The sequence below is a fragment of the Lipomyces doorenjongii genome (assembly GCF_038497915.1).
Source record: "Lipomyces doorenjongii strain NRRL Y-27504 unplaced genomic scaffold V1508scaffold_4, whole genome shotgun sequence".
Taxonomy (NCBI): domain Eukaryota; kingdom Fungi; phylum Ascomycota; class Lipomycetes; order Lipomycetales; family Lipomycetaceae; genus Lipomyces; species Lipomyces doorenjongii.
The window spans coordinates 94505-120206 of NW_027118071.1; the positions used below are offsets into that span (position 1 = coordinate 94505).

Sequence of the window (25702 nt, forward strand, 5' to 3'; positions counted from 1 at the left end):
TGCACAAAAGACCAATATCATCGTAGAACAATTTAGAGTTAAAGAATTTAAATTACAACGTGTTAGTCATAGGTAAGTGGTTTACAGACAATTGCAAAGCCAGAAGTTAGAAGTTATATGGAGCAATATGGTATTTCCAATTATTTCGCAGTGCAAAATGGTTGGGCAAAAAAACAAGAAGGATCCATTTTTTTACTTGTTTGCAATGCAGCAGTAAGGTACGCAACACCGCAACCTTCCCAACGTAGTAGGAAATGTTATAGCACATATTCAAGAGGCGCGAAGCGCTCTCTCTGTGTCCTTTAAGAGTGCCTTTCAAGAAACAGATGATCTGCGGGTAATACTCAGTTAATCGGGTCGTCAACCAGAAATCAGATCCTTAAATGACTGGGCTAAGCAGGCGATGGTGGCACTTGTGAGAGACCCTTGCGCAACACATGCGTAGCTAACAGACATGGTGAATGTCACGTATAGTAAATAAATCCTGACCAGAGATGCGTACAACTACAACCGAGCACACAACCACAATTATGAGCAGGGAATACCTTGGGCAAGATACCCGCATAACGACATTACGGAGGGTATGGTCTATTGTTGTGACCGTTCATAACAACTTAGAAAGCGTTAAATAAGCTTAATTTCGCTAGAACATACATTATCGAAGCTTAATGTATCCATAGAGACAATTGTGTTTCGGTACGTTACTTCTAGTGTAGTCAGCACGGATGCCGACAAGGCGTTGATGTAATGCATTTACAGAAGTGTTTCTGCGAACTTCCAATCAGATATGCCGTTGACATATCCAGCAGGACATCGTGAAACATTGCCAACAAATGTTCGATAGCATGCTACATTTGGTTGTCAGAACGGCGCTGCTTGACGGGATCAGGCAGTTTGTTGGCATGGCGTTCCCCGTCATAGGCGAGCAGCGCGAAATTTGACTGCGGCTTCCGAGCATGCGACCAGGCCAAGTTCAGTCTGCGCTCGCTTCATCGTGAGCTGTTTCTCGACAACACTTTGCAGTGCATCTGCGTTTGCGTGTATGAGCTATGCATGGGTACTTTGAGCAGTACGTCGCAGCAGTCGGTCAGGCGCCGCCGATTATTGCTCGGACGGACGTTGGCTGTTGGAGTGATCGACTTGACAATGTAAAGTTCCTCACAGCAGTTCAGGCTGATCGGTAATACCAGGCAGTGGTCCACCGTTGAAGAGATTCGACGTGTCCGGAAACTTCAAATTAGAAAACATGTCAACTTTGGCATCATTATAACTTCGCGAGTCGAGGGAAGCCACGCAGCATTGAATTACGCATTGCTTGCATCTTCATCTGGCACCCACTTTACCGACAATCTCTTCTCCAAGCTTGAAAATTAGTATAATGGGCCCAACTACAATGTAATCGTCAAGACCACAGCGAGGGCACGTTGAGACAGCGGGCCTATCCACTGAGATTTCACTGTAAGGCTTGTCAGCTAGCAAGTGTCGCGTTTTACTGCCATCCACCAAAATGGTACGGTCAGTGAGCTAAATCCAAAGCGGACTAGCGGGGTAGGGTCCCAATGTTTCTTCACATTTCATTTATATTTGAACACTTTAGCGTGCAAAGCTTAATTTCATGTACTAAGCCTGATTAGTCGTCGTCCACCTATCGTAGAACAGCCTCGGGAGCCCTAGAGCGAAATGCCGATCACACATGCATGCGCTTATCGGCGTCGGTCATCATGAAGCCGCATTGGCTGCTGCTGCGTCTTTTACTCGCTGTCAAGTAGGAAGCTCAGCTGTCATCTCAAATTTGACAATTTGTCGATACTCCACAGCTTCTCGAACTCTGGCGACCGCGAAATATCCGGATACGCATAATTGGTAGCAATTGTCTGGCAATCATGGTTGCTATATCGACGCAGCTCCTTATAGCGGCCGGTCTGGACATCGGCCTGCACTACTTTTTCTGCAAGGGAGCAATGTCATCTCTGAGTTTACTCCTCTGGTTTTTGCCAATTACGCCTATAGTAATGATACTATGCGTCGTATATGGTGTGCTGATCTACCCCAATTACGTCTCGCCATACAAGAATATGATCGCTCTCCCGAATAAACACTGGCTTTGGGGTACTTATGCCGAGTACGGCGAGCACAACTACGAACAAGCGGAATACATGGAGAAGCACTACCCGGGACATGCGTTTACCCGTTTCCACGGACCGCTGGGTTCCGACTATATAATGACGGTATGTTCATTCACAATTAAAGGCTCAATTGCGAAGTTATTGCTGACAATCTTGCCAGCAATCACTAGAGGCACATATCCAGGTTCTCCAGACCCACGCCTACAAGTTCGTCAAGCCCACATTCATCAATCGAGGCATGAAAGCCATCATCGGCAACGGGCTATTCTTCGCCGAATTGGAAGACCACAAAGTTCAGCGTCGCATCATAACGCCCGCCTTCACTCACGGCCACGTCAAATCTTTCGTCCCCGCATTCATGGATAAAATCAAGCTCGTATACAACATTTTTGACGGTTACACGAAAGACGGACCCTCTGTGTTCGAACAAGTGCCGATATTTGTGCGTTTGACACTTGATGCAATCGGTGAGGCAACATTTGGTGTCAATATGCATGCGATCGATGATGAGAACAATGAGCTTCTCGCCGCATATCATAGACTTTCGACACCGGCAGATGATCCGTTCTTTTTTCTTTGCAATGGCTTTATTCCAGGGTTTAGATATCTTCCGCTTGCGACTAATAGAAAAATGAAACAGGCCAAGAAAGTGTTCAGAGAATCTTGTCGCGCTGTCCTGATGCAGAAGGTCGGTACGATGTCGGAGAAGAAATTAGAGGGAAAAGATAGAGATATAGTGAGCATCCTGTTGAGAGACAGCGAACATCAGTGGACAATCGATGAGATTGAGAATCAGATCATGACGTGCATGTATATCCTTTTGGTTGAGATTTATGCACATGTTCTGACACGTTGTAGTTCTGCTGGCCGGCCATGAAACCACTACTGGTGCTTTGACGTGGACGCTGTGGGCGCTTGCTCAGCATCCTGATGTCCAAGAGAAGTTGCGTCAGGAAGTCCGGGCTGCCTTCCCTGGCGGTATTGACGACATTACATCGGCCGATGCAGTCGAATCTTTGAAATATCTTAACAACGTCCTCAGAGAGGGCTTACGTGTTCATCCACCACTGCCAATTGCCGTCCGAGAGGCTGCAGAGAATGTTACCATTGAAAATACGTTCATCAAGAAAGGGACTGTTGTTCAAGTGTCAATTGCCCTACTTAACAAGTCCCCCAGACTATGGGGTCCTGACGCTGAGGAGTTTAAACCCGAGCGATGGGATACCCGTCCCATGGAACATGCCTATGGATTCTGCACATTCTTCCAAGGTCCACGGGCTTGCATTGGAAGAAGACTGGCGGAGGTTGAGTTGAAGTGCATTCTAGCTGCTTTTGTCGCGAAGTACAAGTTTGAGATGATCAGTCCTGATCAGAAGGTGATCACGGACTTCATAGTCACGGCCAAGCCAATGGACGGTCTTCCTCTGAAGGTTACAAGGCTTGAGGGCTGGTAGACGGATATTTAAGCATATTTTCACATTCTAGGCGTGGATGGCTTGCTTTCTGGTATTATTGGTTGCTTCGATTGGATAGTAAGATTCTTCTATTGGAAATGAATTTTTGATCGAAATTAAGATTAATGCATGTCAGTTAGAGAATAGAATAGAATACTGTAATGCATTCGTTGTATACAATCGACTATCACTAGACTCACCGCTTTCTACCCTGTTCTTCCTCGAGAACTACTTTCCAATGTTCATCAACCTGATTGCGGTGGTGGTTCGCGTGTGGGTTGTGTATCAAACGATGATGCTTATCATTTGGATCGGGAAGGTATTCTGGCTCGTCTTTGCTCGTCAAGGTCGTAATAGCCGTCGCGACAACTAGCGCCAATGTCAGGCCCTGGGCATACATTCTACAACGAGTTAGCAATTGGTACTCGAATTTCAGAGAAGCCGGAATTCAGCATACCTTGCCTGGACGATCTTCTGTGCTGTCGTCATAAACTTGTCACGTGAAACGATATAACCAGACACTCCGAGTGAAGCGAGCCATGCACCGAAAATGATACTGAGCCGATTCTTCGAGGCGAAAGCCGTTACTTTCTCACTTGTTGATAATTTGCTGAATTCAGTTGCCGCTTCATTTTGTCGCTGATAGACCCCTCGCTCTTTGTAGATCGCGTGCGACAACTCGCGGTCGGCGCCTACTCGAGACATGCCGATAAACGGGATCATGAAGGTGGCAACACGGAATGTAACGGATTTGTAGACGACCGGGAAGCGCAATTTCGCGAGGTAATTAAATCCTAGGCCGAGCCCTGCACCAGCTGTCGCACCTTTGGCGAGGCCAATATATTTCATTCGTCTTTCATAGTCTGCCCGCTGCTCTGCAGTGAGATGAGTTGCGTCGACTTCGTTCGGCATGATTATTAGTGTTCAATCGGTGGACCCAATGATAGAAAACGCAATTAGAGTAAGATAGAATGTAGAAGTAGCGTCGCGATCCCAGAAGTATTTATTCTATTATTATGCGGATACGAATGTCGATTGAGATATATTTGGTCGCTACTGACGTCACAGCCTTCTTTTGGAGCCGCTTCCTGCCGCTGCCTGCAATTGCCGAAGTGCTGAAACCGCCACACTGGTAGTGCCTCCGTGCTTCATACGGCCATTAAACGGATATTAAGCTACTATTTTATGGGCATCACTTCATTGCTTTCGCGTATACAAAAGCACCATAGAGACAACCGTACCCGTCACAGCGATAAGCATTAATTGTCAGCTTACATAACTCTGCCGACTTCCACCATAGCCAACACATTCGAGTCGTTTTAATGTACATTCCTGCTAAAGTACATAGCGTGTTTACAATTGCCTTCCGTTGTAACCATTGTGAGAAGGTTTTACGCCTTATGCTCGTTATCTTTTAATAATTTTGCGTCAAATCCCAGCAGTCTATGCAATCTGATGATTCTATCCGCTTCTTCACTACTCAAAGAGTTGTCCGCCATAAGATATGGAATCCCATAGTGCAAGTCGGTCATGCAGACAACGATGATGTATAACTGAGTTTGCTTTTGCTCCAACGTTAATCCTGAAATCGGCCTTTTAATCGCGTTAATGTCATGTCAATAATTCGGTCAAAAATGTCATAAAAAAAGGCAAACTTACGCTCCTCGTTCTAATAGCGCCCAATCAAGTTCCTCCTCAGTCATCGACCATACACCTCCCCATTTTCCAATCAAAATGTTATCCGCTTTCAAATATGCGATATGGAAGAATAATTTCTCGACCATCAAAGCACGGATCATTATAAATGAAGGAACCCAAGACGGAAGCAGTCCAAATGCCTTGGCGGCAAGAACTAGCTCCTTCGTTGACAATTGAGGCGAAGTCTGTCGAAATGTGTCCTCCGTCGGCATTGGACGTCCGCTTGCAAATGCTTTACGTGCACTTTGTATGCTTCTCTCCCATCTAGAGACATGCCACGCAACAACCTCCTTGCCCAACTCAAATGACGCCACCAGTCTCGGCAATAAGGATCTCGCAACTGGCGCTAAAAAGAATAATGAAGACACGGTCGGAATAAATAATGGCGAGCTATATCGTCTGAAAAACTGAAATTCGGCACGACTCAATTCCCCAGGGTCAGGAATATAAATATCCAACGTTTCCATCACTTCATGGTCTTTCCGCTCGGTCGACAGAAGCATGTCCTTCAGTTTGCGAGCAATGTTTCTTGTCGGATTAAAGTACGCGTCTGTAGAGTTGACTGATCCAACTAAATCGTGGAATAGAAACGGCAGATTGACGCGCTCGTTGACATACCTTCGCATTCGGAGCACTTCCCAAAACTGTTTGATCACATCAATGTATTTTCGTAGCGGTGGTATCTTCTTGCCATCTTCAAACTGAATTCCTGACGCCCCGTCCGCGGTCTTGATATCGTACCTGACCCAATGCTGCCAATTTATGATCGGATACGGACCGGGAATATTCGACAACAAAATCGCTCTATCTAAAACTTTAGACCGTCCGGACGTTGATACAGGGCTCTCGTACAACCACAGTACTGATGTCTTTCCTTCCGCATCTTTCTTACTCGCGGTTAAATGCTTGGCCACGAAAGGGTAGCTTGCATTTGGGAACGGTTTGGGCAAAGGTACAGGGATACCTTCCGTCGGCAACCCAGATTCCGCGTCCTCCTTCTCCTGGACACTCTTTTTCGCCCTCTTGGTAACATAGCATCTTCGATATTGACGCATGGTATGCGCGCATATTCGTTGTGGCTGTGTCCATTGTGTTGAAGGTCTGAGGACTCTCAGCGACCTGCTATGGAGAAGTCGCGTCTCCATTGTGACCTTATCCCGCGATGACCTGCAAAACTGTCAATAACATGTATGTTGAAAGTCTAATTGTTATTCCGATGGCCGGTTTTCTATAACTTGCTCCGGTAAGGAGAATGTGTAGCCTGGGGTCCAAAACCAAATTTCGTTGATAATTATTATGCGGCCTCGAAGAAGGTTTCAAGCCTTCGAAAATTGTGGTCGTGGCTAGCAGTGATTTGGATCTGCTACAATGCATGTACGACATACATCACCCATTATTTGCAACGGCGACCTACCAGATACCCTTTATTTTCCATTATTAGTCTCCTTAAAATTGAAGTGTATAGACAGCAAAATACATAGCAACTATGGCTGCTTCCTCAGCACCCAAGATGCCAGGCCAACAGTAAGTCTTCAACGGTGTCCATCGCTCACGATAATACAGACCATTAACGGATCTTGCAAATAGCGGCTATGTCAATCCTCGAGGAATCCCACAAGCGCCATTTATCGAAGTTGTGGAGGATTACGTGCGAAATCGGGACCAAGTCCAGTCGGTCTTGCAATCATTTCAGGAGATGCTAAGGTATGTCTATGCATGGGATACTGATGTTGATCAATTAAGTGGATTAAATGCTAATTCCGTTGCATAGTAAATACAAATATATGGTATGCATAGTCCATTGGAGTCATGGGTTACACGGAATCAACCGAATCGATTTTCTGACGTTTGTGAAGGAAATGAGCACTCTTCGTCGCGCAGCCGGCTTGCAAGAGAAGATCCCGGATATTCAGAACACACTTGATAGCGTGCTATTCCTTGATTCAAAAAGGGTGAGTTTACTTTTAAGTACAACAATCGACTTGATAGTAATGCATACTTATCTTACTGTGATAGAACGCTGATGAGTCCACATTAACGACTACATACGAACTTAACGACACCTTGTACGCTAAGGCCAATATAAGTCCCTCCGACAGTGTTTACTTATGGCTAGGTGTAAGTAGCGGCTTTCAAGCTGCTGAATTTTTTTCTGATGAGGATTTAGGCGAATGTTATGTTGGAGTATCCTATAGCCGAAGCCACAGACCTATTGACATCCAAGCTGCACGCTGCAAAGGAATCTTTGAAGACTTGTCAAGAGGATTTAGAATTTCTCAGAGAAAATATAACGACGGTCGAGGTGAATACTGCGAGAGTAAGTAACAACTATAGGATCGAGTGTCTAATAGGCAAATGCTGATAATCTGTGTGTAGGTATACAATTGGGATGTGCAACAGCGAAGGGAAGAGAAGCAACTCGTGCGATAAAGCAGGTGTCTCAAGAGACAACTTGTCTGTGCATAAACATGTAATATATAGGGAGAACATAATCTAGAATTCCTAGAAAGCCAACTCAGGCGACAAGTAACATGTACAAACACATTGTATAAAACACATATTTCTATGTCAACATTTACTCTACGTCATTTTCTAACAATCGGAAGAGCTCTCCTAGAACCCGTGATGGGTTCACAGTCAGTCCATTGTGGAGAAACTCACTCGTAACCCATTGCCTGCAGCCATTGATCTGCGAAGCAGCTTCCACTGATAAATCTAAATCAACATAAATGTCGTTAAAGTACCTAGTCTCACTTAGCAACAGCGTCTGAACAATTTACTACCACAATACTTACGAAACAGCAGCTACTCTGGCTGTAGTCTTATTTAGTGTCGGGACGTCATATAGCTGCGGCCAATCGGTCTTGCTTGCCAAGATCTCCGCAACACCTTTCAGGTCTCTCAGTTCTGCATAATCCTTGAACATCGATCTGTAAATCTTTGTGGGATGTAATTAGATATCTGTACATATATAAGGTAGCTAATCTATTTACCATTTCGCCAGTGAAGAAGATTGGCACATTTGGATCACTATTCGCTGATACGACATGCCAGTTAAAGAATCGACCGTGCTGTGATCGCAGACGCTCAGCAGACCAATTGCTCGGTTTCCTGATATATTACATCAGTCACCTCATTATTAGGTCCCATGAAGATAACATGCATACCCTTGACAGTAAATTGCTTCATGAATACAAGCGTACAGTATATTCGAATCAAATCCCTGAGCGCTCTCAATTCGACTTCGGGTATTGTATGTTATCTCCCCAACAACTTCTAAATCAAACGAGGCTTTTGAAACCAGCTCTACAAGCTCTATTAGCAGGCTGTTCTATTAGCTAGAGGTTGCAACTTAAACATACGGTGTACAGTATCCATGCCTTGATGTCTTCCAAAATCAAGACCAAGCTGCTGAAATCTCTCAACTGATAGGATACCTCCATTCGGGAGTAGAACCTCGCGCGTGGCTAGGTAACTGAGAATATTGCGAACTTTCTGGATATCCTTGGGAAACTTTTCGTAGTAGGCTTTGTTCCGTTTGATCACTCGCTCTGAGGAGAAATAGTTAGCATTGCTCGATTAATCTCACTGTTTGACATACTGTACAAGGCTTCGTATACTGGGTCTGGGCTATCCGCTAGAGGCGGGACCCCTCCAGTTATCAGAACATCTTTTAAGCTGTCCGGACTGATAATTATTAATTACAAGATGAAATAACTCTGCGATCCAGATCCACATACTAAAATGAGAGATAGGTAACCGCGCAAAATCCACCTGGTTTTATTAGAATTGATTATTCCTCTACGACTCCAATTAGAATTGCGAATACTTACCAAAAGACTGTCCTAGCAGCGACCACTTCTTTTCAGTTGTATCCTTAAGTAATGCCTTCCGGATTTCCTCGCAATCATGTACAATGCTATCAGCTCTGAATAGAGACAGGTATCTTGCCTTTTGCTCATCGGTTCCTGTGATATTAACAACATGTCAGAATATATTCGTGTGATGATATACTGAAGCTCCAATTACCGTTCGATTTTAATGTACCGAATGATATTGGCGCGCTATATCCAGTTCCTCGTTGGTCTAGGTACAACACCTGTTACATATTAGCCGCTCCATACCCAACAAAACCCAGGAATGCAAGAACACACCTGATAGCCCCGGTCAATCAATTCTTTTGTACGGCCGGACTTCGACAACGGAGCCTCACCTGATCTGTCAGTCAGCCAATGTCAGGAGTGATCTTCATAAGCTTGTCTTACATTCAAAACCCGGACCACCCTGAAGGTAAATCACTAACTAAATCAGCCTCTACATGTCTCGTCTACAGTAACTGTGATGCTATTATTTCGTACTATATGGTCTCTTGCACTTGTCCGGGTCCGTCTCGTCAGCCTCCTCGATGGGTACCACGCGCCTGGCGAACACCTTAACTTCCCCGCTTGTTGGCTCCTTGTAGTCTAATGGTACCGCAAACAGGTATTCAAATACTCGAATCCCTATATTACGTATATTAGCGTCAGATTCATGCAATCTGTAGGGCGAGCTCAGTAGGCGGGCGCGATGAGCATATTAAGCCCAGATTACAGCCCACAATCTGGACATGAGGGGACAGCTGTCAACATGCCTTGAACATGATAGGAGTCAATTATTTCAAATTCCGCCATATCTATATCAGAGACTCTCGTGTACGCTGGTTTGGTGTTAGCTAGAATAGTATATTGCCGAGACACCGACAGGCTAATACGATCGTGATAATTTAACTTCCCGCTCCCACGGAGTCCAAACCAAGACAATACAGTTCACTTAGAGCAAGTGACAACTTCTTGTATGAACGCAGGCGATAAATACTCAACCTGTCTCTTTATGATGATAATATGTAAATAATAAATTATGTTAAATAATTTAAACTATACATTAAGTGCAGGTCACAAACATAGCAGTAATAACATAGCATAATAATACAGAACGCAGAATTATTCTCCAGGGGCTACACTTCAATCACCCAAAATCCCAAGCTATTGATTATTTACAAAGCACTTTCAATAGTCAGATATCATCGCTAATTCATGTTGTAGGGGTTATTTGGTGGGACTTGTCCAGCATATGCACCGGGAAGTGGCTGCTGCTGTTGAGTGAAAGCTCCTAATAAATACTGAGCGAGCGCATTCGTGGGTACCGTTGGTGCAGTCGCAGGCTGGGGCTGCAATTTTTGCTTCGTCCTAACAACGATCTCGGCGCCAAGAGGAATGTCAATGGACATGTACTCTGTAAAGAACGTTAACTACACTTTCCTGCAGAACTAAGCCATAAGTCACTAGCTCACCGTCAAACCGAACAGTCGAAACACCTGGTGTTTTCTCAAAGACCTGAAGAGAAAGTTTTGCTTGGTTCTGCAAGTCCATATTGAGGAATACCACAGCAAATACGCCTTCGATAATCATTTGTCGGATGACCGAGGACATGGAAAGACGGGGAGAAATATCAAGTACATCTATCTTGACGTAACGATCTTCAAATGCTTTTCGTACATACCATACGAAATTTCTGTCCACCCTGTCCGTAACCAGAATCTGGCATTCTGGAATCTCGTCGGGTCGCCGTCGAGGCAACGGCCAATCCTCTGCAGGAGAAGGCGACCTTCGATATCGCGACGGTGGAGAACGTTCGCGATAGCCTCGATCAATTCGACCTCTCTGAGGCGATAATTCACGTCTGTACCGATCACCATAGTCATTTTCCTGCTCCTGACGTCCTAAATATCCTCCATATGATCCACCTTTATTTTGGGTACCAGTCCTGCCACCGCGTCCTTGTCTGTTGCGACCCCTACCGTCAGGCGATTCTGACCGGCGTTGACTACGTGAACTATCGCCGTAGCGATCGCGATCGCCTTTATCACGTTTTGCACCTTGCGGTTTAGATTCTTCCAAATCTACACAAAGTTAAGTAGCACTCACATAAGTTAACATAATAGCTTCAACATACGTATTTTTCTTCCAGCAACCACAGTTCCCTGTTCGCTTTCGATAGCTCTGGCGCAATCTTCTGCTCTCAAGAATTGAACAAATCCATATGCTTGTTTGATTGATATTTGAGCCAGTTCGCCAAACTTTGAAAAGATGCGGAACAATTGTCTCTTATTAATGCTGTCGGTCGGAAGATTTCCTATATGCATTATTAGAACGCGATCGATTAATAATTCGCAACGTAAAATTATTGCATACCAATAAATAATCTAGAGCCGAGAGGAAACTTATCCCATTCTCCACGAGCAACATGTTCCTGTTCACTCCTAAGAAACCGATCATATTCTTGTTCTTCAAACTCTGAAAATGGTGCCTTCAGCTCTGACGCAGATATAGATCTGCCAGACTTATATGAACGACGTGACCGGTCTTGTCCGCGCTGGTCATCGTGTTCCTCGGATTTATTGTCGGAGTCATTGTCATACGCAGCATAAGTAGGTTCAGCGGAGCCGCTGTCCGTATACGTTTGGTACGCAGCAATTGGCGATTGTAGAGGTCGATTATGGGACTCTACAGGTGGCTGAAGCGCTTCTGAATATGCGGACTTCGCTACAGATGGTTCATTCGGAGCGTTGGAGTCGTCGACGAAGAAAACAGGGTTCGACGAGTTAGCACTAGCGGCTTTAACCTCATTTGATCCTAGAATGTATGAACTTTCAGTTGACTCATGGAAACCGCTTGCGGGCGACGTCCCTGACTGGGTTTGCTGGTTTTGTTGGGATGGAGATGACTCAGGTCGATCGACCTGAGGCGGCAATGAGCCTGTAGCCATTGCTAAGCCCAAGATCGACTCGATAGTCATATCACTCACTGGAGGAATGGCCGGCGCTGCATTTTCGGAACTTGATTCAGGAAGTTGTCCAGACATCTGGCAAGGCTGTGAAGTATGTGAAGTATGGGAGGAGACGTGGCAAGGTTTTGCTCTGAATATGATATATCCTTATGATTTGCCAACAAATCAATGTAAAGGATACAAAATTGGCTGAAACGCCGAGTTCTTAGCCGGATTCACTGGTGATTAGATGGATTGAAATGGATGGACAATATGAATGTTGATGCGTGAGGCAAGCGAAGTTGGGCGTGGCTGGTCGCGCAACAGTTTACACTCCAGCAAAATGGTCAATACAACAATACGAGAATTCACCGGTATTTTCCGTTGAAGGATGTGCTAGCAGACGGGCTCGTTCTTGGCAAAAGACGACGATAAAAAAGGGAACTGATAAAGCGTTAATTGCGTGATTTGCATCTGTCCAGCAAGTGAACGACAGCATTCGCGAAAAATTTAGGTTGTTACCTCTAACCAAACCCTTGAGCTTGGGTATGCAACCCTACTACATAATACTTAGGACATATATGGAATATATGTTTGACGCTTCTGCAGGGGGCCTTAATTGGACACTCGGATGATATTTTTGAAGATAATTGCATATATTGCTACCATAATGTCGCCAGTGATGAAGGTCGTAGGAGGACTTGCATATAAGGTGCGATATTTTATAAGAATTGTCTATAGACATGAAGCTAACATCACCGTAGACTCCACTGCGATGCTCTTTCCCGACCCGGCGATGGTATCATGCTGGTATACCAAGGTTCTATGCAGCCGCGGATAACACATCAGCTCCGGGTGGGTTCGAAGTTTCGTTTGGCAATTTCAGTTTCACGTCTGCAAAGGGACAGAGAAAGAGTGAATTGGATAAGAGAAAATCGCTCGCAGGCAGACGACCGGGCATCGAGAGTGCAGTTCCACGTCATTCGCCGACACTGGTTGCACAGAAATCTCGAAAGTCCCGCACAGATCCTTACAAAGAACGTGACAGAAAAAAGACTCAGAAACAGAATGGCAAAAATTCTCTAAAAGATGAGAAGGGTTCTAAGGGTAAATACGTCAATGCAATTGATCAATCCGATTCGAGAAAGTCTCGAAGCATTAATTTGGACTTGGACGATGATGCGGACGAGGAACTTGACGAAATATTTGATGATCTGGGCAACGAGCATGACGAAGGAGCTAGAAGTAAGGTATGCGGTCGGTAATGTCTGTTAACAGCTGTTGCAGACGTGGATGGCTAATGTCTCCTAGAAATCCAAAAAGAAGAAGAAAGATCCTTACAGGAAGCGTGGAGGTGCTCCCACTCTACCTATTCCTGCATTTATCACTGTTAGTAATTTGGCGTCGCTACTTGGAGTCCGTCAACAGCTTCTTATCAGAAGTCTGAGGAACATGGGTTTTGAAAATACGAATTTTAACCATGGTATGTTTGGCTTTCTGGTGGTAATAGACGATATGGCGTACTTATTTTTCGTCAGTTTTGGATTATGAAATTGCGAGTTTAATCGCTATGGAATATGGCTTTGAACCTGAGACAGAGTCGGACGATGGAGATTTAGTGGCGCAGTAAGTGTTCAGAGAATTTGGCGTGTTACAAGAATCGTCCTAATAGCTGCTTAGACCTCTGCCTACAGATAAAGACACCGTTCCACCTCGTCCTCCTTTCGTTACTATCATGGGCCATGTCGATCACGGAAAAACAACAATTTTGGATTACTTGAGAAAGTCAAGAATAGCAGCCTCAGAGCACGGCGGTATAACGCAGCACATAGGCGCCTTCTCCGGTTTGTTCTTTGATCCTTTATTTACGATCTTTTAACAATTAGTCTAACGATTATTGCTAGTTCCTCTCTCCAATGGACAACGGATCACTTTTCTGGATACACCCGGCCATGCAGCTTTTTTGAAGATGCGGCAACGAGGCGCTAATATCACCGACATTGTCGTTCTTGTAGTTGCCGCTGACGACTCGGTAATGCCCCAAACAAAAGAAGCTATTAAGCATGCGAACAGTTCTAATGTTCCCATAATTGTGGCTATTAATAAAGTCGATAAACCGAATATCAATATCGATCGTGTCATGCAAGATCTTGCGACTAATGCAGTATACGTCGAAGGCTACGGAGGCGAGACTATGGCTGTTCCAGTGTCAGGACTTACTGTAAGAAGTCACACTGAGGCTAGACTCGATAATGATATACTAATTTTCGAGATTTAGGGACAAGGTATTCCGGATTTGGAAGAGGCCATTATTGCATTGTCAGAAGTCCTTGACCTTCGAGCAGAGCCAACTGGAAACGCGGAGGGGTGGATTGTCGAGTCGGAGCTCAAGAAGGGGAGAGGAAATACTGCGACAGTCATCATCCGGAGAGGAACACTGAAGGCGGGATCATATTTGGTTGCCGGAACTGGATATGCGCGTGTCAGGTCTCTTAAAGACGAGTATGGAAAAGCAATTACGCAAGCTGGACCAGGTCAGCCAGTTGAGGTTGATGGTTGGAAAAGTCTGCCAGAGGCTGGAGATGAAGTTCTGCAAGCTAGTAATGAAGTATGTAGAATTATTGTAATTTGGATCTGGACGACTGGAGCTGATATATGTTTGATTTAGCAACACGCGAAAGATGTTGTGGAGCATAGGCTAAAGAAACTGGAGATTAAGAAAGCGTCCAGAGATATTGAAGTGATAAATGAGAAGCGTCGTCTTGATCGTATTGAACGAGTGGAAATTACTGATCAAAGCAAGGGCTCACGCAGAGCCACACGAAATGCGACGCCTCAGCTAATTGAAGATATCCATGACGACGGCACAAAGGTTCGAAATTACGTTTTGAAAGCAGATGTGAGCGGATCTGCCGAAGCCGTGGCAGATGCGATACAAGATATCGGTAACGACGTGGTTAAATGTAGAGTTGTTCACTCAGACGTTGGTCCACCAACTGAGTCGGATGTGCTGCTTGCGGAAGTTGCAAATGGTGAGTTATATCTGGAAACTACTTACAGACACACTCTAATGCTGTTTTCTAGCTGATATTTTGTGCTTCAATGTTCATCCGGACCGAGATTTGCTCGCCACAGCCACCAAACACAATGTCAAAGTTGTCTCTCACACGATCATTTACCACTTGCTTCAAGACGTGACGAAACGTGTATCAGAATTGCTGGATCCAATTGTTGAGACTAAAGTGAACGGCGAGGCAGAAGTCAGAGCAATATTCACATTTTCTGTGAAGAAGAACATGACCAAGATTGCGGGCTGCAGAATTTCTAACGGCACCGCCAAGCGCAGTTCCACCGTTCGTCTACTACGAAACAAGGATGTTGTATTTGATGGCATGTTGGACTCTCTAAAGCAGGGAAAGCACGATGCGACTGAGCTGGCTAAGGGAAACGAGTGCGGTATGACCTTCAAAGACTTCGATAGTTTTCAAGAAGGTGACATTGTGCAGTTCTACGAAAAGGTGTATGTGCCTCAGTATTTGTAGGTTTTGCATTTGAGGGTACTTAGAGATACTGGGTACGATGTGGTCGCATTCTGTATGATATTGAGAAAACTATCAGATGTACATATTCATGGATAGATGCAATTTAGAGCAAGTAAGCTTGTAATCGCACACGGTTATTTTGTCTCTTCCCATTGAACGCCAACCCACTCCTCCTGATATCCCACACCTTTTTCGTCTATCATCGATGGAACGCAATCATTTTGACATGTGCCAACGATAATAGTTCCCCATTCCATCCCATTAAGGATGTCGATGCCGCTTCCCTCTTCCAATACCTGTATCGCGTATGGCGTTAACTGAAGCTCAAAAACTCGGACCGATCCACAAAGCTCGCAATGAGGTATCAAGCTATTGTCGCAATGACCGGTATATCTATTAATGAAAAGTCTTCCGATTTCATCTGCCTTCGAGTAAAGCAATGGTGATCCTTTACGCTCGTACCGAACAACCTGCTCAGGATTGTCTGACACAGTATCTGCGAAATTCTGGAACACACTATCGATCTTGCTGCTACTTTCGGGTAAGGCAGACCACTCGTCTGGACCGTCATTGCCGCTTCCGGACGTGCTTGCCAAAATCTCGACTCTTTGGTTAATATTCTGCTCGGCCTTGTTAGTCAAGTACTCGCTCTCAACGTACAGGAACCAAGACTTGTAGCTCTCAAGTTCCTCCACTGGCGGCCACGGTTCGAATGGTGCCTGGGTTATGGCATCCGGCCGATGCGCATCGTCGATATTTGTACGTTCCAACGATTCCGAGACCTGCTCAACCTCATCCATGGTGGTACCCGCCCTCGCGCTCGATTCTAGCGACGGACCAGGAGGACCACCAAACGGATTAGCATCGTCACCAAACCCGTCACCAAAAAGCACATTCCCAAGGCCAGCCTGCTGCTGTCTACTCCTTTCCGCCGCTTCAGCGGCCTTCCTATTCCTGCGCTCGTCCTCTTTTTTCTGCTTGTAAGCGACTGCACGCATTTTGTCTTCATCTCTCATAATTCCTCTGAAGGCCCTTACTGATCCCGGACGCCGCCGACATCCCACGTTTTTGCACGCATAGACGTAGATCACGCGTTCGTAGAGCGTGTTCTCTAGTGCTGCGTAAGCTTGGAGGAGGAGAGTCATGACTGATGAGCAAGACTTGCATTTCGCAAGGCCAAGGGTTGGTGGTGACGATGGATTTAACCAAATCTAAGTAAACGAATATTAATTATCAAAGATAAATATAGCATAGCATATGACTGGCTCAGCAGTTATATATCTGTACGTACAGGAAGTCCACCTATCCGCGTGTCTAAGGCTGAAGCATTGTCGCCCGCAGGCTCGTCAGGGTATCCCAGCAGCACCGAGGTCTTCCCACCCACGGAGTGCGAGTCTAGAGACATATCGGAATCTGATTCGTAATCATCTTGACTCGACATGTTGTAAATATACGTCGATCCGCCAAACGGTGCCGATTAATATTGCTTGTTGGCCGCCAAAACCTCAGTTTTCTTCGCTCGGTACATACTGCAGGTGCAAAAAAATTTCAGGGGTCGATCGATGACTATAATGCTTACACGCCAGGGTAATGCCACCTAGCTCAATAGAGACAATATTCTCGTCCGACAAACATATATTCGGTCATACGCCGTCATCGCACATACAACTTTATACCAAGAATCGAAATTATATACACACACGCCATGCCCGTAAATTCCGAAACATATGGCCAGCTCTCGGCCATTGTTGCAAACTCGTCGCCGGCTCGCTCCTCTACCTAGAACCGCGCCAAGTACGAATCGTGATGGATGACAGCGAATTCGTTCTGCCATCAGCCAATTACCAGTTATGATCCGAAGTAGAATCTTACAGCATGTTTCGAAATATTAAAACCGAACAGACTGGCGAGGAACAAGACCTAGAGTTTGTTAATCTACACGAGCATTAAAGGGGGTTACGCTAGAGGCATACCACAAATATTAATATAGGAAAGAGTAGCATTTCTGTGTGTTCTAAAAACGGAAGAGCTAAACTCATGTCAGTACTAATGTAGAGCCCACTAATACAAAGAAAAACGTACCACTATAACCTAGATACGAGATAACGACATAGTACGAGAACGCCCCCAGATATAACGAGTTTCCAAGCAACAACGAGAGCCTACATCATATTAGATAACTGGCGGCCATCAAATAATTGCAGCGGTGGAGACCCACCAATTGTCCTTGATTATAACAGGCAGCAAGACGAACTGCAGGACATACAGGCAGAACCATATTATCAAAAACGAATTGCAGTGCACGTCAAAGCAGTATCTATACCAATCATTAGCCTCCTACACATGCAAACGACATTGGTAATATCAGCATACGCCCATTCCAGCTTGTTGTCTTGCTGCGACATGCTCATGACACCGCGCGTACTCCGCTGTCTCAAGAATCTGCCAGCAAGAAACCATCCAACTGTCGCAATTATCGACCCGACTAATAGAAAATCTATAAGCACGATATTGAACATGAGCCGGATTATCGGAAAGAAACCGGGCGAATACGCGATTCCCCAAGCAACAGCCGACAGCATCAAGAAAGCAGATAAAAGTAGCGCGAAAGATGGATCGTCCCTAGCCCATGTGTTTTTTGTTTCTGAAAGTCTGCGATTAGTATAGCTCGCCGAATCTAAACATTATGAGAATTTAGGGCTTACGTTTCTGTCAACCGTCAGTATCAGCGTCAGAGAAATCCTATAAAGCGTATACGCACGTGATAATATATCTGTCGATACACCTTTTTCGGTGAGATAAACAAGTAACAAATCTCCCATATCGCAGTCTCAAAGTCCAACGTAGGCGGTTTAAATAGTCTACTCTCGTCAACACTCGTACACGTTTATGTCCTTGGTAAGTAGCTCACCTCCGGAGCACAACTGGTAACCTCAACGACGTATAATTCGCATATGTGGAGTTTGAGTGTCTTGAAAATCTCGAATGCCGTCGCGCGGAAGAGGATACAGATGCAGTAGGCGAGGGCGGTGAAGAGAACGGAGGATTGTCCGAGATCGGGAGGATTGTCATTGGCGAGGCACGGTCGCCCGCAACTGGACTTAGTGCCCTTCGAATTGATGACAGTGCCATTGACTTCACAAGAACCTTGCTGATTTCCGACGATGCGGATGGTAGTGGATATTTGTGTTGAACTGTAGAGGGGCAAAACGTGGACTCGACGGCTTGTATACTGGACTTCACAGCCACAAGAACTTTAAAAGTTATGGCGATGCTGAAATGGAGATCCAAATGCCCGTGACAACGATAACCGGACTTTTCCCAGATCTCAGCTACTTCTTTAACTTCTTGATAGCCAATGATCCGAGTGTTTGATTATTATGAGCGAAACGACCTCTCTGAGTGATTTCCACGAGCTTGTGACGTGGGCGGAGTCCCACGGCGGCTACTGTTCTCCAGCTCTAGAACTCACTAAATGTACAGTGTATTCTCTTCATATATTCCCTGAATTTCCAACCTAATAACCACTTTACCATACAGCAGAAACCTCGGGCTCGACAGCGTACGCCAAGTGTGCTATTCCTGGTTCCAACACGCGCCTTTTGTCATGCCCTGTCTCGCTTATAATCGACTACGACAAGGCGGCCAAATATATCTGGGGTGACCTCGACTCTTGCCCTTTCTCACGATCACCGCAAATTGCTATTCGCTTATTTCTATGCAATCAGCGGGTTCTTGGACGTGAGAGCTCGTGGGCCGCGTATGTCAAAATATTACCGACAGAGTTTGATACGCCGCTTTATTACAATCACGAGGAAATGGAGATGTTGAGGGGAACGAATATATTTGGCGAAGTGGAATTGCGGCGACATGCTTGGATCGACGAGTGGAAGCGCGGGGTGATGTACCTGCCACCCATATTCGATAAAAGTTTATTCAGCTGGTGCGTCCGTGTGATGAAGCATATCATTGAGACATATTTACTAATTTTCGTGCAGGGAATTATATCTGTGGGCGTGCACGATTCTGTCATCAAGATCATTTCCATCGAGTATAGTGTTCAACACAGACAAAGAGGACTCCTACCCTGTCCTCGTCCCGCTCGTCGACTCGCTAAACCACAAGCCACTAGTACCCATATACTGGACTGTGACCGCCGACAGTTTTGCGATTTCGTCAGGCAAGTCCATCGAGGCCGGCGATGAAGTTTTCAATAATTATGGTCCGAAAGGGAACGAAGAATGTATGTGTTTGTTGCAGTACTCAATTGAGGAAAATATACTGACAGACGCAGTACTGATGGGGTATGGTTTCTGCATCGAAAACAACGAGCTTGACGTCGTGACGCTCAAACTGCGCCATCCGCCCATGTCTTTGGAAAAAGTGCAGCTCATTTCCTCTGACAAGTCCGAAACAATATTCCATCTGTCCCAATCGAATCCTCTACCAGACGGTCTCCTTTACTTTTTTCGTGTCATAGTCGCGAATAAGCATGAGGCGCAGAAGCTGTCGGAATTGGCGATAGTCAACGAGCGGTCCAAGACGGCTGGCACACGATGCGAACTTGATGCATTGGGAAAGTTGTATAATGCTCTTAGTTTGAAGTTACGGGGAATTTCGGTTCCTGACGTGGCGAATCCGAGTGCGAGACAGCGAAGTACAATGATTTATATTTCGCAGCAAGTCAAGATTCTAAAGTTGTCACTTCTTGCAATTGCACGGGCGACGTACGCGGAGCTACACATTCAACCGGAAATTCCAGACACGGACGACGTCACACAACTACGCACAAAAGTTTATCAAAGCCTTCCTGACTACGGCATAAACCTCGACCTGCTGTTCTCTTCACCACGGTTTTCCGAGTTCGCAAAGGTTATCAAACAAGGATTCAACGTGACTTCACCCTCAGATATCCGTGCCGCTGACATCGAAGATCAAATCCTCGTTCTCCTTATCAGCCACCTGTTCATCTTGACACCTCCTGACTACACCGTGTGGCTCTACACAATGCAACAGCACTACAACAATGACGAAGAACTAGACGAAGACTTTGTCGAAGATTTCGAACGGTTGTATGAGTCGTATATTCCGCCCCTGGCAGAACTCAACTCGGATATATTTGGGTCAGAGAAATGGACACCGAGGTTGCTGGCTTGGGCGGGCAAGGTTGTGGATAGTGAGGGTGTGGTTTCTGAGAATTGCGAGGATGGGCGGCCTGAGTATTGGATTATCACTGCCGCATGACAAGCTGTACTGTTAATATGTAATAATGTAATTGTAAATAGTGGTATGCATAGTATAGCTATGGTTCATCGTACAATTTCGCCCGTGACGTCAACTATCAAACGGTAGCCCCTGGATTATTTTATCTCGCAGAAAATGACGTCACAAAGTGTTTGGGACAGTGCGGAACGTCATGAGTCCGCGCTTACAACCGTAAATGGCACAGGCAAGGCGGCATAGGGCTAGACCAACATGTCCGGTGAAAATTGGTAAGAGGCGTTTCGTAAGCCCCGGGGTCAGTAACGCGACATTCGCCGAGGAAGGTGATAAAGCGGAATTGATCTGGGCTGTGATGGACATGTTTGAAGCGTAGTTGAGCGTGGCGAGACTGGAACTGGATTCTGAGCACCGCGCGATCTCCAAATGATACTTAAACGACTTTCATTCAGCAAGGGACAAGAACAACCACATCGCCTACACTCTAGCACTACAGCCACAATGTCAATCCAAACGAGCAACATGAACAGGATATCATTCCTCCCCCTCTCCTCGATCCGCCGTCCCATTGTTCCTGTTCTTGACGAAGACAAGATTACGCGCATGATCGAGACTCTGTCGCGTACGGATCCGGAAGCAATAGATGATGGGCTACCTCCGATCGATGTCCTACGTGTGCGCAAGAATGGGAAGGATTGGTATTTTGGGTATGTCCTTTCATTTGGGTGACGGAGGCAAGGGCTAATGAGAAGCAGGTTTGGAGGATGCCATAGATTTCAAGCATACGAACGGACTGGCAAACAAACCGTTAAATGCAAAGTTGTCCCGGTAACAGAATCGATGCTGAAGATGTACGTCGGCGGCAGCGTGGACGAAATGTTCAAAGAGCGGCCTGCGGATGCGCCGGCCAGCGCGGTTACTGCAGTTTAGGGATTGGGTATACAGCAGGAGAGGGTTTGCATTGGGTATGGTGTTTATGTCGATTGATGTATATTGGTTCGCAGTCTGCAGTGTACGATGCTTTAGAAATAGAGTGCAAAAAGTCTGAATTGTTGCAGTTTCACAGATGAGCAATTAATTATAATGTAAAGGTCAGACGACAAACTTAGCAAAGCTCGTGCCCCACTGTTCGCTTCTTAGCACGATTGACGAACTCGTAACTTTATGGCACGAGCAAAAGTAGCGGATCGGATTCACATCTTGAGTCGGAGCCAAGTTGGGCAATGTCAACACGTGTTGCTCCCATTAAGTAACGTGGTCACTGAATAACAAATATTACGGACTTCATATAATGACAATACCGAACTAAAGAACAATTTGCACTACAACGGCAGCATGCATCGAAGTTTTACGTTTATCATCCTTCGTCCGTAGCTATTTGTTGTATGAGGGCAATATGGAGCATGCAACGTCAGTCGCGACAAATCTGTACAACCCTACCCCTAGTGACCATAATCTTTGACAGTTGGAAAAATGTACAATCAGTGTAAAGTGGCCTAATGAACTCGCTATTTCAATTTCAGATTATGACTGCAAATGTGGAGAAGCTGTTTTGCCGTTGTAAACTTGTCGGGACTAACCTGCATGTACCCCTACCCCTACTACTTTGCGTAGTAGTAAACTATAAAGTTCAACATGTCGAGGATCATCGTCGCATGTAATTTCACTGTGTCCGCCAGCAGCTTTGTAGCGAAAATGCCGTCGCTCATCGCATAATTATAAATCTCACTGCGTAGTAAAAGCAATGAAAGATGAAAGTAATCAGTAGCAGACAAAAGTACGCGACATAAGCGAAAATCGGCATTTGTGGTTGAGGACGGACTTACTGGTTTAAGTGGCGAGTCTGAGCTGAGTGGGCCGCTGCGGTGGCGTTCAGGAGGCCCGTCATATCTGATTTTATCAGACCGCCCACCGATCCGGCTTGACAAGTCCAACTACGCAACGCTTGACGAAAATAAAATAAAATGTGCGCAGACCAGCAAGCGGGAAGTAACAAAAGAAAGTAATTTTATTGGTGTACTGTTTTCTTTGTCACTCCGAAGTATATGCGAGGAATTTAAGATTCAGTCACGAGTCACCGCGGAAGTGTCGTGATCCGACGAACCGGTCGTGGCGAGTACCAAGCTCCTGTCTAACTTTTACTTCCCGCGTGACATGACCGTTTTTTCTGGCACGTCACGGTCAACTCTTGAACCAACAAATGCCGGAAAAAAATAAATTTACCATTCGAATCTCGTGGCATAAGTTTGGGGAGCGGGGTTTACAACAATCCCTCAATCCTTGCTCAAGCCGCAAACTGCAGCTTTTTCCTGTGTTTGGCAAGGGGCAAGTACAAAATCCATAGAGGAAATTTAGGGAATGTATGTATGTGAAATACATATCTTTCCAAACTTTGCCCGTCAATGGGCTCGGACTTCGCCGAACGGCCCCAATTGCTTCAGGTTAATCGCCGCGGGGCCCCCCGTCAGACGCCAACTTACAGTAGACCCGTTTCTAATTTCCGAATTCTGTGGTGATAGCTTTAGATTTTTAGATTAATATTTTGCATCTGTGTCATCAATCGATCTAGTTCAAAGTTACTTGCGTGACTTTCTTTTTTAGGCCAGGCTTGTGCGGCAAGCGACGTGGTGTTTGCCAGCGGTTGCTCAACGACACTGCAAGCCGTACAAGTTGAACGTTTTGCGATTTCCATTCTCTAGACCTCTAACGCTTGAGGCACCTACATATATATATATATATATATATAGTGGCACTGAATAAGCATATAAGAATCTATTAATATTAACCCATAGATAACATCCAACAAATACCTCACAACGACCACGTATAATATTTACAAAAACAAAGCTAAACCCAACGTCATTAATAACATTGCTCACTCATTCATACTTCCATACAATTACATATTCAGAAACCAATCCCGATATCAAAAACAAGACCCATAACCAATAACTATCATATCGTATAAAATAATATAGTAGTAGCAAACACTTTTATGATCCAGTACCGTAAGCCCAGTAATAAACGCAATCCCGAACTCAAAACAACATATGTACATCTAATTACCATTGCGAAGAGATCAAGCCGCGAGATGGAACGGCGCGACATTGCCCATACCGTACGCATGTCGATGATAGGCATCGCCCTCCTCATAATATGTCTGTTGCGAGGTCTGATTGGGAACAGCTTGCATCGGCACAGACGCACACGCATGCGTGTTCAAATGCCGCGTGAGCGTAGTTCGGCGGGTGAATGTCTTTGCGCAGCCAGGTTGTTTGCACATATATGGCCGCTTACCGGTATGCACCCGCCTATGTCGTGCGAGGGAGGAGGAGTCTGAGAATGCTTTATTGCATGTGTCGCATTTGTGTGGCTTCTCGCCCGTGTGCACCCGGAGGTGGACAGTGAGTGCGGATCGCTGGATGAACGGCTTGCTGCAAACTTCGCACACATGAGGCTTGACACCAGTGTGAATGCGTTCATGACGTGCGAGGTCCGATCGGCGTGCGAACCGTTTCGAGCAGGTACCGCACAGGAACTGCTTCATGCCGTATGACTGCTGCGGAAGCATGCCTGGCGAAGCTACAGACATTGCAGGCGTAGGCATGTTCTGAGGACTTGCAACGTGCTGCGGCTGCGGCTGCGGCTGTGAATGGGGCTGAATAGGCTGCGGTAGGGTCTGCTGCTGCAAGTTGTGCATCGGCTGGCTCTGGTGGTTAGTTCCTGCGGCTGCCGCGGCGTAGGCGTGGAGATACGCGTTCGAGGAAGACGACTGCTCGTGAGTCTGGTAGGACGGAAAGTACTCGTTCGCGTAGTGAGAAGTCATAGGCGCAGGGGAGTCCAAGTACGATCCGTACTGAGGATTGCCGTACGCAGCCTGAGCATACCCATGCTGGGCAGACTGCTGAGTCTGGGCGGCGATGGTTTGGTGCGCCTGCTTGATCGGAGGCACGTATCTACTTGGCCCGACCGCCGGATACACTGCCGGTGACCGCGGGGACGGCAAGCCGATAAGTGAAGGCGAGTTGACGGTGGACACCAGCGACGCGACGGAAGTGCGGTCTGTCTCGGACTTAACAAGAGACGGAGTCGGAGACTGAGACTGGTTGCGGATCGAGCGCGAGGGCGACATGAGCGCCCAGGAAGGTGTAGGCGGCGCGACGTCCTTAAGATGCTGGGTGTGCTGGTCCAGCAATTTCTGCTGCTGCTTGCCAGTGTTGAGAATGCTCATGAGATCCATAGCGGACGAGCTGGGGGGAATCGTTGAGGACGGAATTTTGGCGGTGTTACGAGAGTAGGATTTTGTAGAAAAGAGTGTCGTGCTCGAGGGCGTAGCAGTAAATGTCAGTTAGGGAATATAGGTTCAGCAGTTGATATTGAAACGTGAGTAGGAGTTAAGAGGGGGGCAACGTGGAGATATAGGCGGCGGGATCGAATGGTAGCCAGGCGGAGACGCGCGCGTTGCCCGATTGAGGAACACGCACCGACCGCCCGTCGGCAGCGCACGCACAGAGTCCTCAGCGTTACACAGACACATCGCGTACCTGGCTCTGTACCACGCTGCGGTCTGGGCGCACTCTATTCTTTTGTGTGCTGAGCCATAAGCATCCCGAGAGCGCCGCACTCAGTACCCATCACCCACCTTTTGGTACGGCACGTTACCTGTCACCTGAACACCCCGTCTGCGGGCCAGCCGACTGCCGACGCGCGCCCGCGCCCTCGCCCACTTCCGCTTTTGGCAGGTCGCACCCCGATGCCCCTTTGGGAAATATTTCGCTCCTCCCAATAGTTCTCTCGTCTAGGCCATCACTCTACTCCATCGTATAGAGTATCGCTGGCGGGCGATCGTAAGCCGCTC

At 46.2% G+C, this 25702-nt stretch overlaps 12 protein-coding genes across 12 annotated transcripts; 5 read left to right on the plus strand and 7 right to left on the minus strand.

Annotated features, from left to right (window-relative positions):
• Positions 1-1723: 1723 nt before the first annotated feature.
• Positions 1724-3986, plus strand: V1508DRAFT_187654 (cytochrome P450). Its single transcript, XM_066936153.1, has 3 exons — positions 1724-2228; positions 2287-2932; positions 2985-3986. Exons 1-3 carry the CDS (start codon positions 1884-1886, stop codon positions 3578-3580), a joined length of 1587 nt encoding a protein of 528 aa, XP_066798342.1. The 5' UTR covers positions 1724-1883; the 3' UTR covers positions 3581-3986.
• Positions 3551-4730, minus strand: V1508DRAFT_409770 (uncharacterized protein). Its single transcript, XM_066939209.1, has 2 exons — positions 4038-4730; positions 3551-3981 (listed from the first exon to the last, which is right to left on the minus strand). Exons 1-2 carry the CDS (start codon positions 4490-4492, stop codon positions 3777-3779), a joined length of 660 nt encoding a protein of 219 aa, XP_066798343.1. The 5' UTR covers positions 4493-4730; the 3' UTR covers positions 3551-3776.
• A 241-nt stretch (positions 4731-4971) lies between these two features.
• V1508DRAFT_402020 (uncharacterized protein) lies at positions 4972-6333 on the minus strand (the record flags this gene model as incomplete). The annotated part of the gene is made up of 2 exons (XM_066938452.1): positions 4972-5173; positions 5240-6333. The coding sequence occupies 2 exons, from the start codon at positions 6331-6333 to the stop codon at positions 4972-4974; spliced, it is 1296 nt and encodes a 431-aa protein (XP_066798344.1).
• A 239-nt stretch (positions 6334-6572) lies between these two features.
• On the plus strand, positions 6573-7851 carry V1508DRAFT_380348 (Prefoldin subunit-domain-containing protein). Its single transcript, XM_066937672.1, has 7 exons — positions 6573-6802; positions 6866-6982; positions 7050-7065; positions 7135-7230; positions 7295-7396; positions 7446-7595; positions 7655-7851. The coding sequence occupies exons 1-7, from the start codon at positions 6765-6767 to the stop codon at positions 7706-7708; spliced, it is 573 nt and encodes a 190-aa protein (XP_066798345.1). The 5' UTR covers positions 6573-6764; the 3' UTR covers positions 7709-7851.
• Positions 7738-9948, minus strand: V1508DRAFT_459458 (Alpha/Beta hydrolase protein; the record flags this gene model as incomplete). Its single annotated transcript, XM_066942745.1, has 13 exons — positions 7738-8022; positions 8074-8216; positions 8272-8389; positions 8446-8584; positions 8641-8829; positions 8880-8965; positions 9019-9052; positions 9112-9246; positions 9308-9377; positions 9433-9491; positions 9544-9576; positions 9637-9780; positions 9876-9948. 13 exons carry the CDS (start codon positions 9946-9948, stop codon positions 7854-7856), a joined length of 1392 nt encoding a protein of 463 aa, XP_066798346.1. The 3' UTR covers positions 7738-7853.
• Positions 9949-10186: 238 nt separating this feature from the next.
• Positions 10187-12294, minus strand: V1508DRAFT_187569 (uncharacterized protein). Its single transcript, XM_066936152.1, has 4 exons — positions 11509-12294; positions 11270-11449; positions 10608-11216; positions 10187-10549 (listed from the first exon to the last, which is right to left on the minus strand). The coding sequence occupies exons 1-4, from the start codon at positions 12176-12178 to the stop codon at positions 10344-10346; spliced, it is 1665 nt and encodes a 554-aa protein (XP_066798347.1). The 5' UTR covers positions 12179-12294; the 3' UTR covers positions 10187-10343.
• Positions 12295-12749: 455 nt separating this feature from the next.
• V1508DRAFT_380355 (uncharacterized protein) lies at positions 12750-15745 on the plus strand (the record flags this gene model as incomplete). The annotated part of the gene is made up of 9 exons (XM_066937673.1): positions 12750-12794; positions 12847-13332; positions 13394-13565; positions 13621-13708; positions 13763-13926; positions 13987-14303; positions 14361-14690; positions 14751-15114; positions 15167-15745. 9 exons carry the CDS (start codon positions 12753-12755, stop codon positions 15622-15624), a joined length of 2421 nt encoding a protein of 806 aa, XP_066798348.1. The 3' UTR covers positions 15625-15745.
• A 13-nt stretch (positions 15746-15758) lies between these two features.
• V1508DRAFT_348776 (programmed cell death protein 2) lies at positions 15759-17029 on the minus strand (the record flags this gene model as incomplete). Its single annotated transcript, XM_066936736.1, has 2 exons — positions 15759-16835; positions 16916-17029. The coding sequence occupies 2 exons, from the start codon at positions 17027-17029 to the stop codon at positions 15759-15761; spliced, it is 1191 nt and encodes a 396-aa protein (XP_066798349.1).
• Positions 17030-17472: 443 nt separating this feature from the next.
• On the minus strand, positions 17473-18696 carry V1508DRAFT_402026 (UNC-50; the record flags this gene model as incomplete). Its single annotated transcript, XM_066938453.1, has 7 exons — positions 17473-17544; positions 17598-17653; positions 17707-17786; positions 17843-17941; positions 17998-18268; positions 18382-18485; positions 18536-18696. The coding sequence occupies 7 exons, from the start codon at positions 18694-18696 to the stop codon at positions 17473-17475; spliced, it is 843 nt and encodes a 280-aa protein (XP_066798350.1).
• A 190-nt stretch (positions 18697-18886) lies between these two features.
• V1508DRAFT_409790 (uncharacterized protein) lies at positions 18887-20912 on the plus strand. The gene is made up of 4 exons (XM_066939210.1): positions 18887-19101; positions 19165-19567; positions 19623-19867; positions 19919-20912. The coding sequence occupies exons 1-4, from the start codon at positions 19005-19007 to the stop codon at positions 20866-20868; spliced, it is 1695 nt and encodes a 564-aa protein (XP_066798351.1). The 5' UTR covers positions 18887-19004; the 3' UTR covers positions 20869-20912.
• Positions 20913-21107: 195 nt separating this feature from the next.
• V1508DRAFT_409792 (ParB/Sulfiredoxin) lies at positions 21108-21929 on the plus strand. The gene is made up of 2 exons (XM_066939211.1): positions 21108-21551; positions 21600-21929. The coding sequence occupies exons 1-2, from the start codon at positions 21271-21273 to the stop codon at positions 21772-21774; spliced, it is 456 nt and encodes a 151-aa protein (XP_066798352.1). The 5' UTR covers positions 21108-21270; the 3' UTR covers positions 21775-21929.
• A 1672-nt stretch (positions 21930-23601) lies between these two features.
• On the minus strand, positions 23602-25220 carry V1508DRAFT_409796 (uncharacterized protein). The gene has a single exon (XM_066939212.1). The coding sequence runs from the start codon at positions 25082-25084 to the stop codon at positions 23924-23926; it is 1161 nt and encodes a 386-aa protein (XP_066798353.1). The 5' UTR covers positions 25085-25220; the 3' UTR covers positions 23602-23923.
• Positions 25221-25702: the final 482 nt, after the last annotated feature.

Excerpts from the sequence above, each read along its gene's own strand:
- V1508DRAFT_187654 (XM_066936153.1), top strand. The coding sequence starts at position 1,884 with ATGGTTGCTATATCGACGCAGCTCCTTATAGCGGCCGGTCTGGACATC. Across the intron at positions 2,229-2,286 it reads GTTCCGACTATATAATGACG|CAATCACTAGAGGCACATAT; the intron begins GTATGTTCATTC and ends CAATCTTGCCAG. Across the intron at positions 2,933-2,984 it reads TGAGAATCAGATCATGACGT|TTCTGCTGGCCGGCCATGAA; the intron begins GCATGTATATCC and ends GACACGTTGTAG.
- V1508DRAFT_409770 (XM_066939209.1), bottom strand. The coding sequence starts at position 4,492 with ATGCCGAACGAAGTCGACGCAACTCATCTCACTGCAGAGCAGCGGGCA. Across the intron at positions 3,982-4,037 it reads CAGAAGATCGTCCAGGCAAG|AATGTATGCCCAGGGCCTGA; the intron begins GTATGCTGAATT and ends AACTCGTTGTAG.
- V1508DRAFT_380348 (XM_066937672.1), top strand. The coding sequence starts at position 6,765 with ATGGCTGCTTCCTCAGCACCCAAGATGCCAGGCCAACA. Across the intron at positions 6,803-6,865 it reads CCCAAGATGCCAGGCCAACA|CGGCTATGTCAATCCTCGAG; the intron begins GTAAGTCTTCAA and ends TCTTGCAAATAG. Across the intron at positions 7,397-7,445 it reads GTGTTTACTTATGGCTAGGT|GCGAATGTTATGTTGGAGTA; the intron begins GTAAGTAGCGGC and ends ATGAGGATTTAG.
- V1508DRAFT_187569 (XM_066936152.1), bottom strand. The coding sequence starts at position 12,178 with ATGTCTGGACAACTTCCTGAATCAAGTTCCGAAAATGCAGCGCCGGCC. Across the intron at positions 11,217-11,269 it reads GGTTGCTGGAAGAAAAATAC|ATTTGGAAGAATCTAAACCG; the intron begins GTATGTTGAAGC and ends AACTTTGTGTAG. Across the intron at positions 10,550-10,607 it reads TTCGACTGTTCGGTTTGACG|AGTACATGTCCATTGACATT; the intron begins GTGAGCTAGTGA and ends CGTTCTTTACAG.
- V1508DRAFT_409790 (XM_066939210.1), top strand. The coding sequence starts at position 19,005 with ATGAGCGAAACGACCTCTCTGAGTGATTTCCACGAGCTTGTGACGTGG. Across the intron at positions 19,102-19,164 it reads AGCTCTAGAACTCACTAAAT|CAGAAACCTCGGGCTCGACA; the intron begins GTACAGTGTATT and ends TTTACCATACAG. Across the intron at positions 19,568-19,622 it reads GATAAAAGTTTATTCAGCTG|GGAATTATATCTGTGGGCGT; the intron begins GTGCGTCCGTGT and ends ATTTTCGTGCAG.
- V1508DRAFT_409792 (XM_066939211.1), top strand. The coding sequence starts at position 21,271 with ATGATACTTAAACGACTTTCATTCAGCAAGGGACAAGAACAACCACAT. Across the intron at positions 21,552-21,599 it reads GGGAAGGATTGGTATTTTGG|GTTTGGAGGATGCCATAGAT; the intron begins GTATGTCCTTTC and ends AATGAGAAGCAG.
- V1508DRAFT_409796 (XM_066939212.1), bottom strand. The coding sequence starts at position 25,084 with ATGGATCTCATGAGCATTCTCAACACTGGCAAGCAGCAGCAGAAATTG.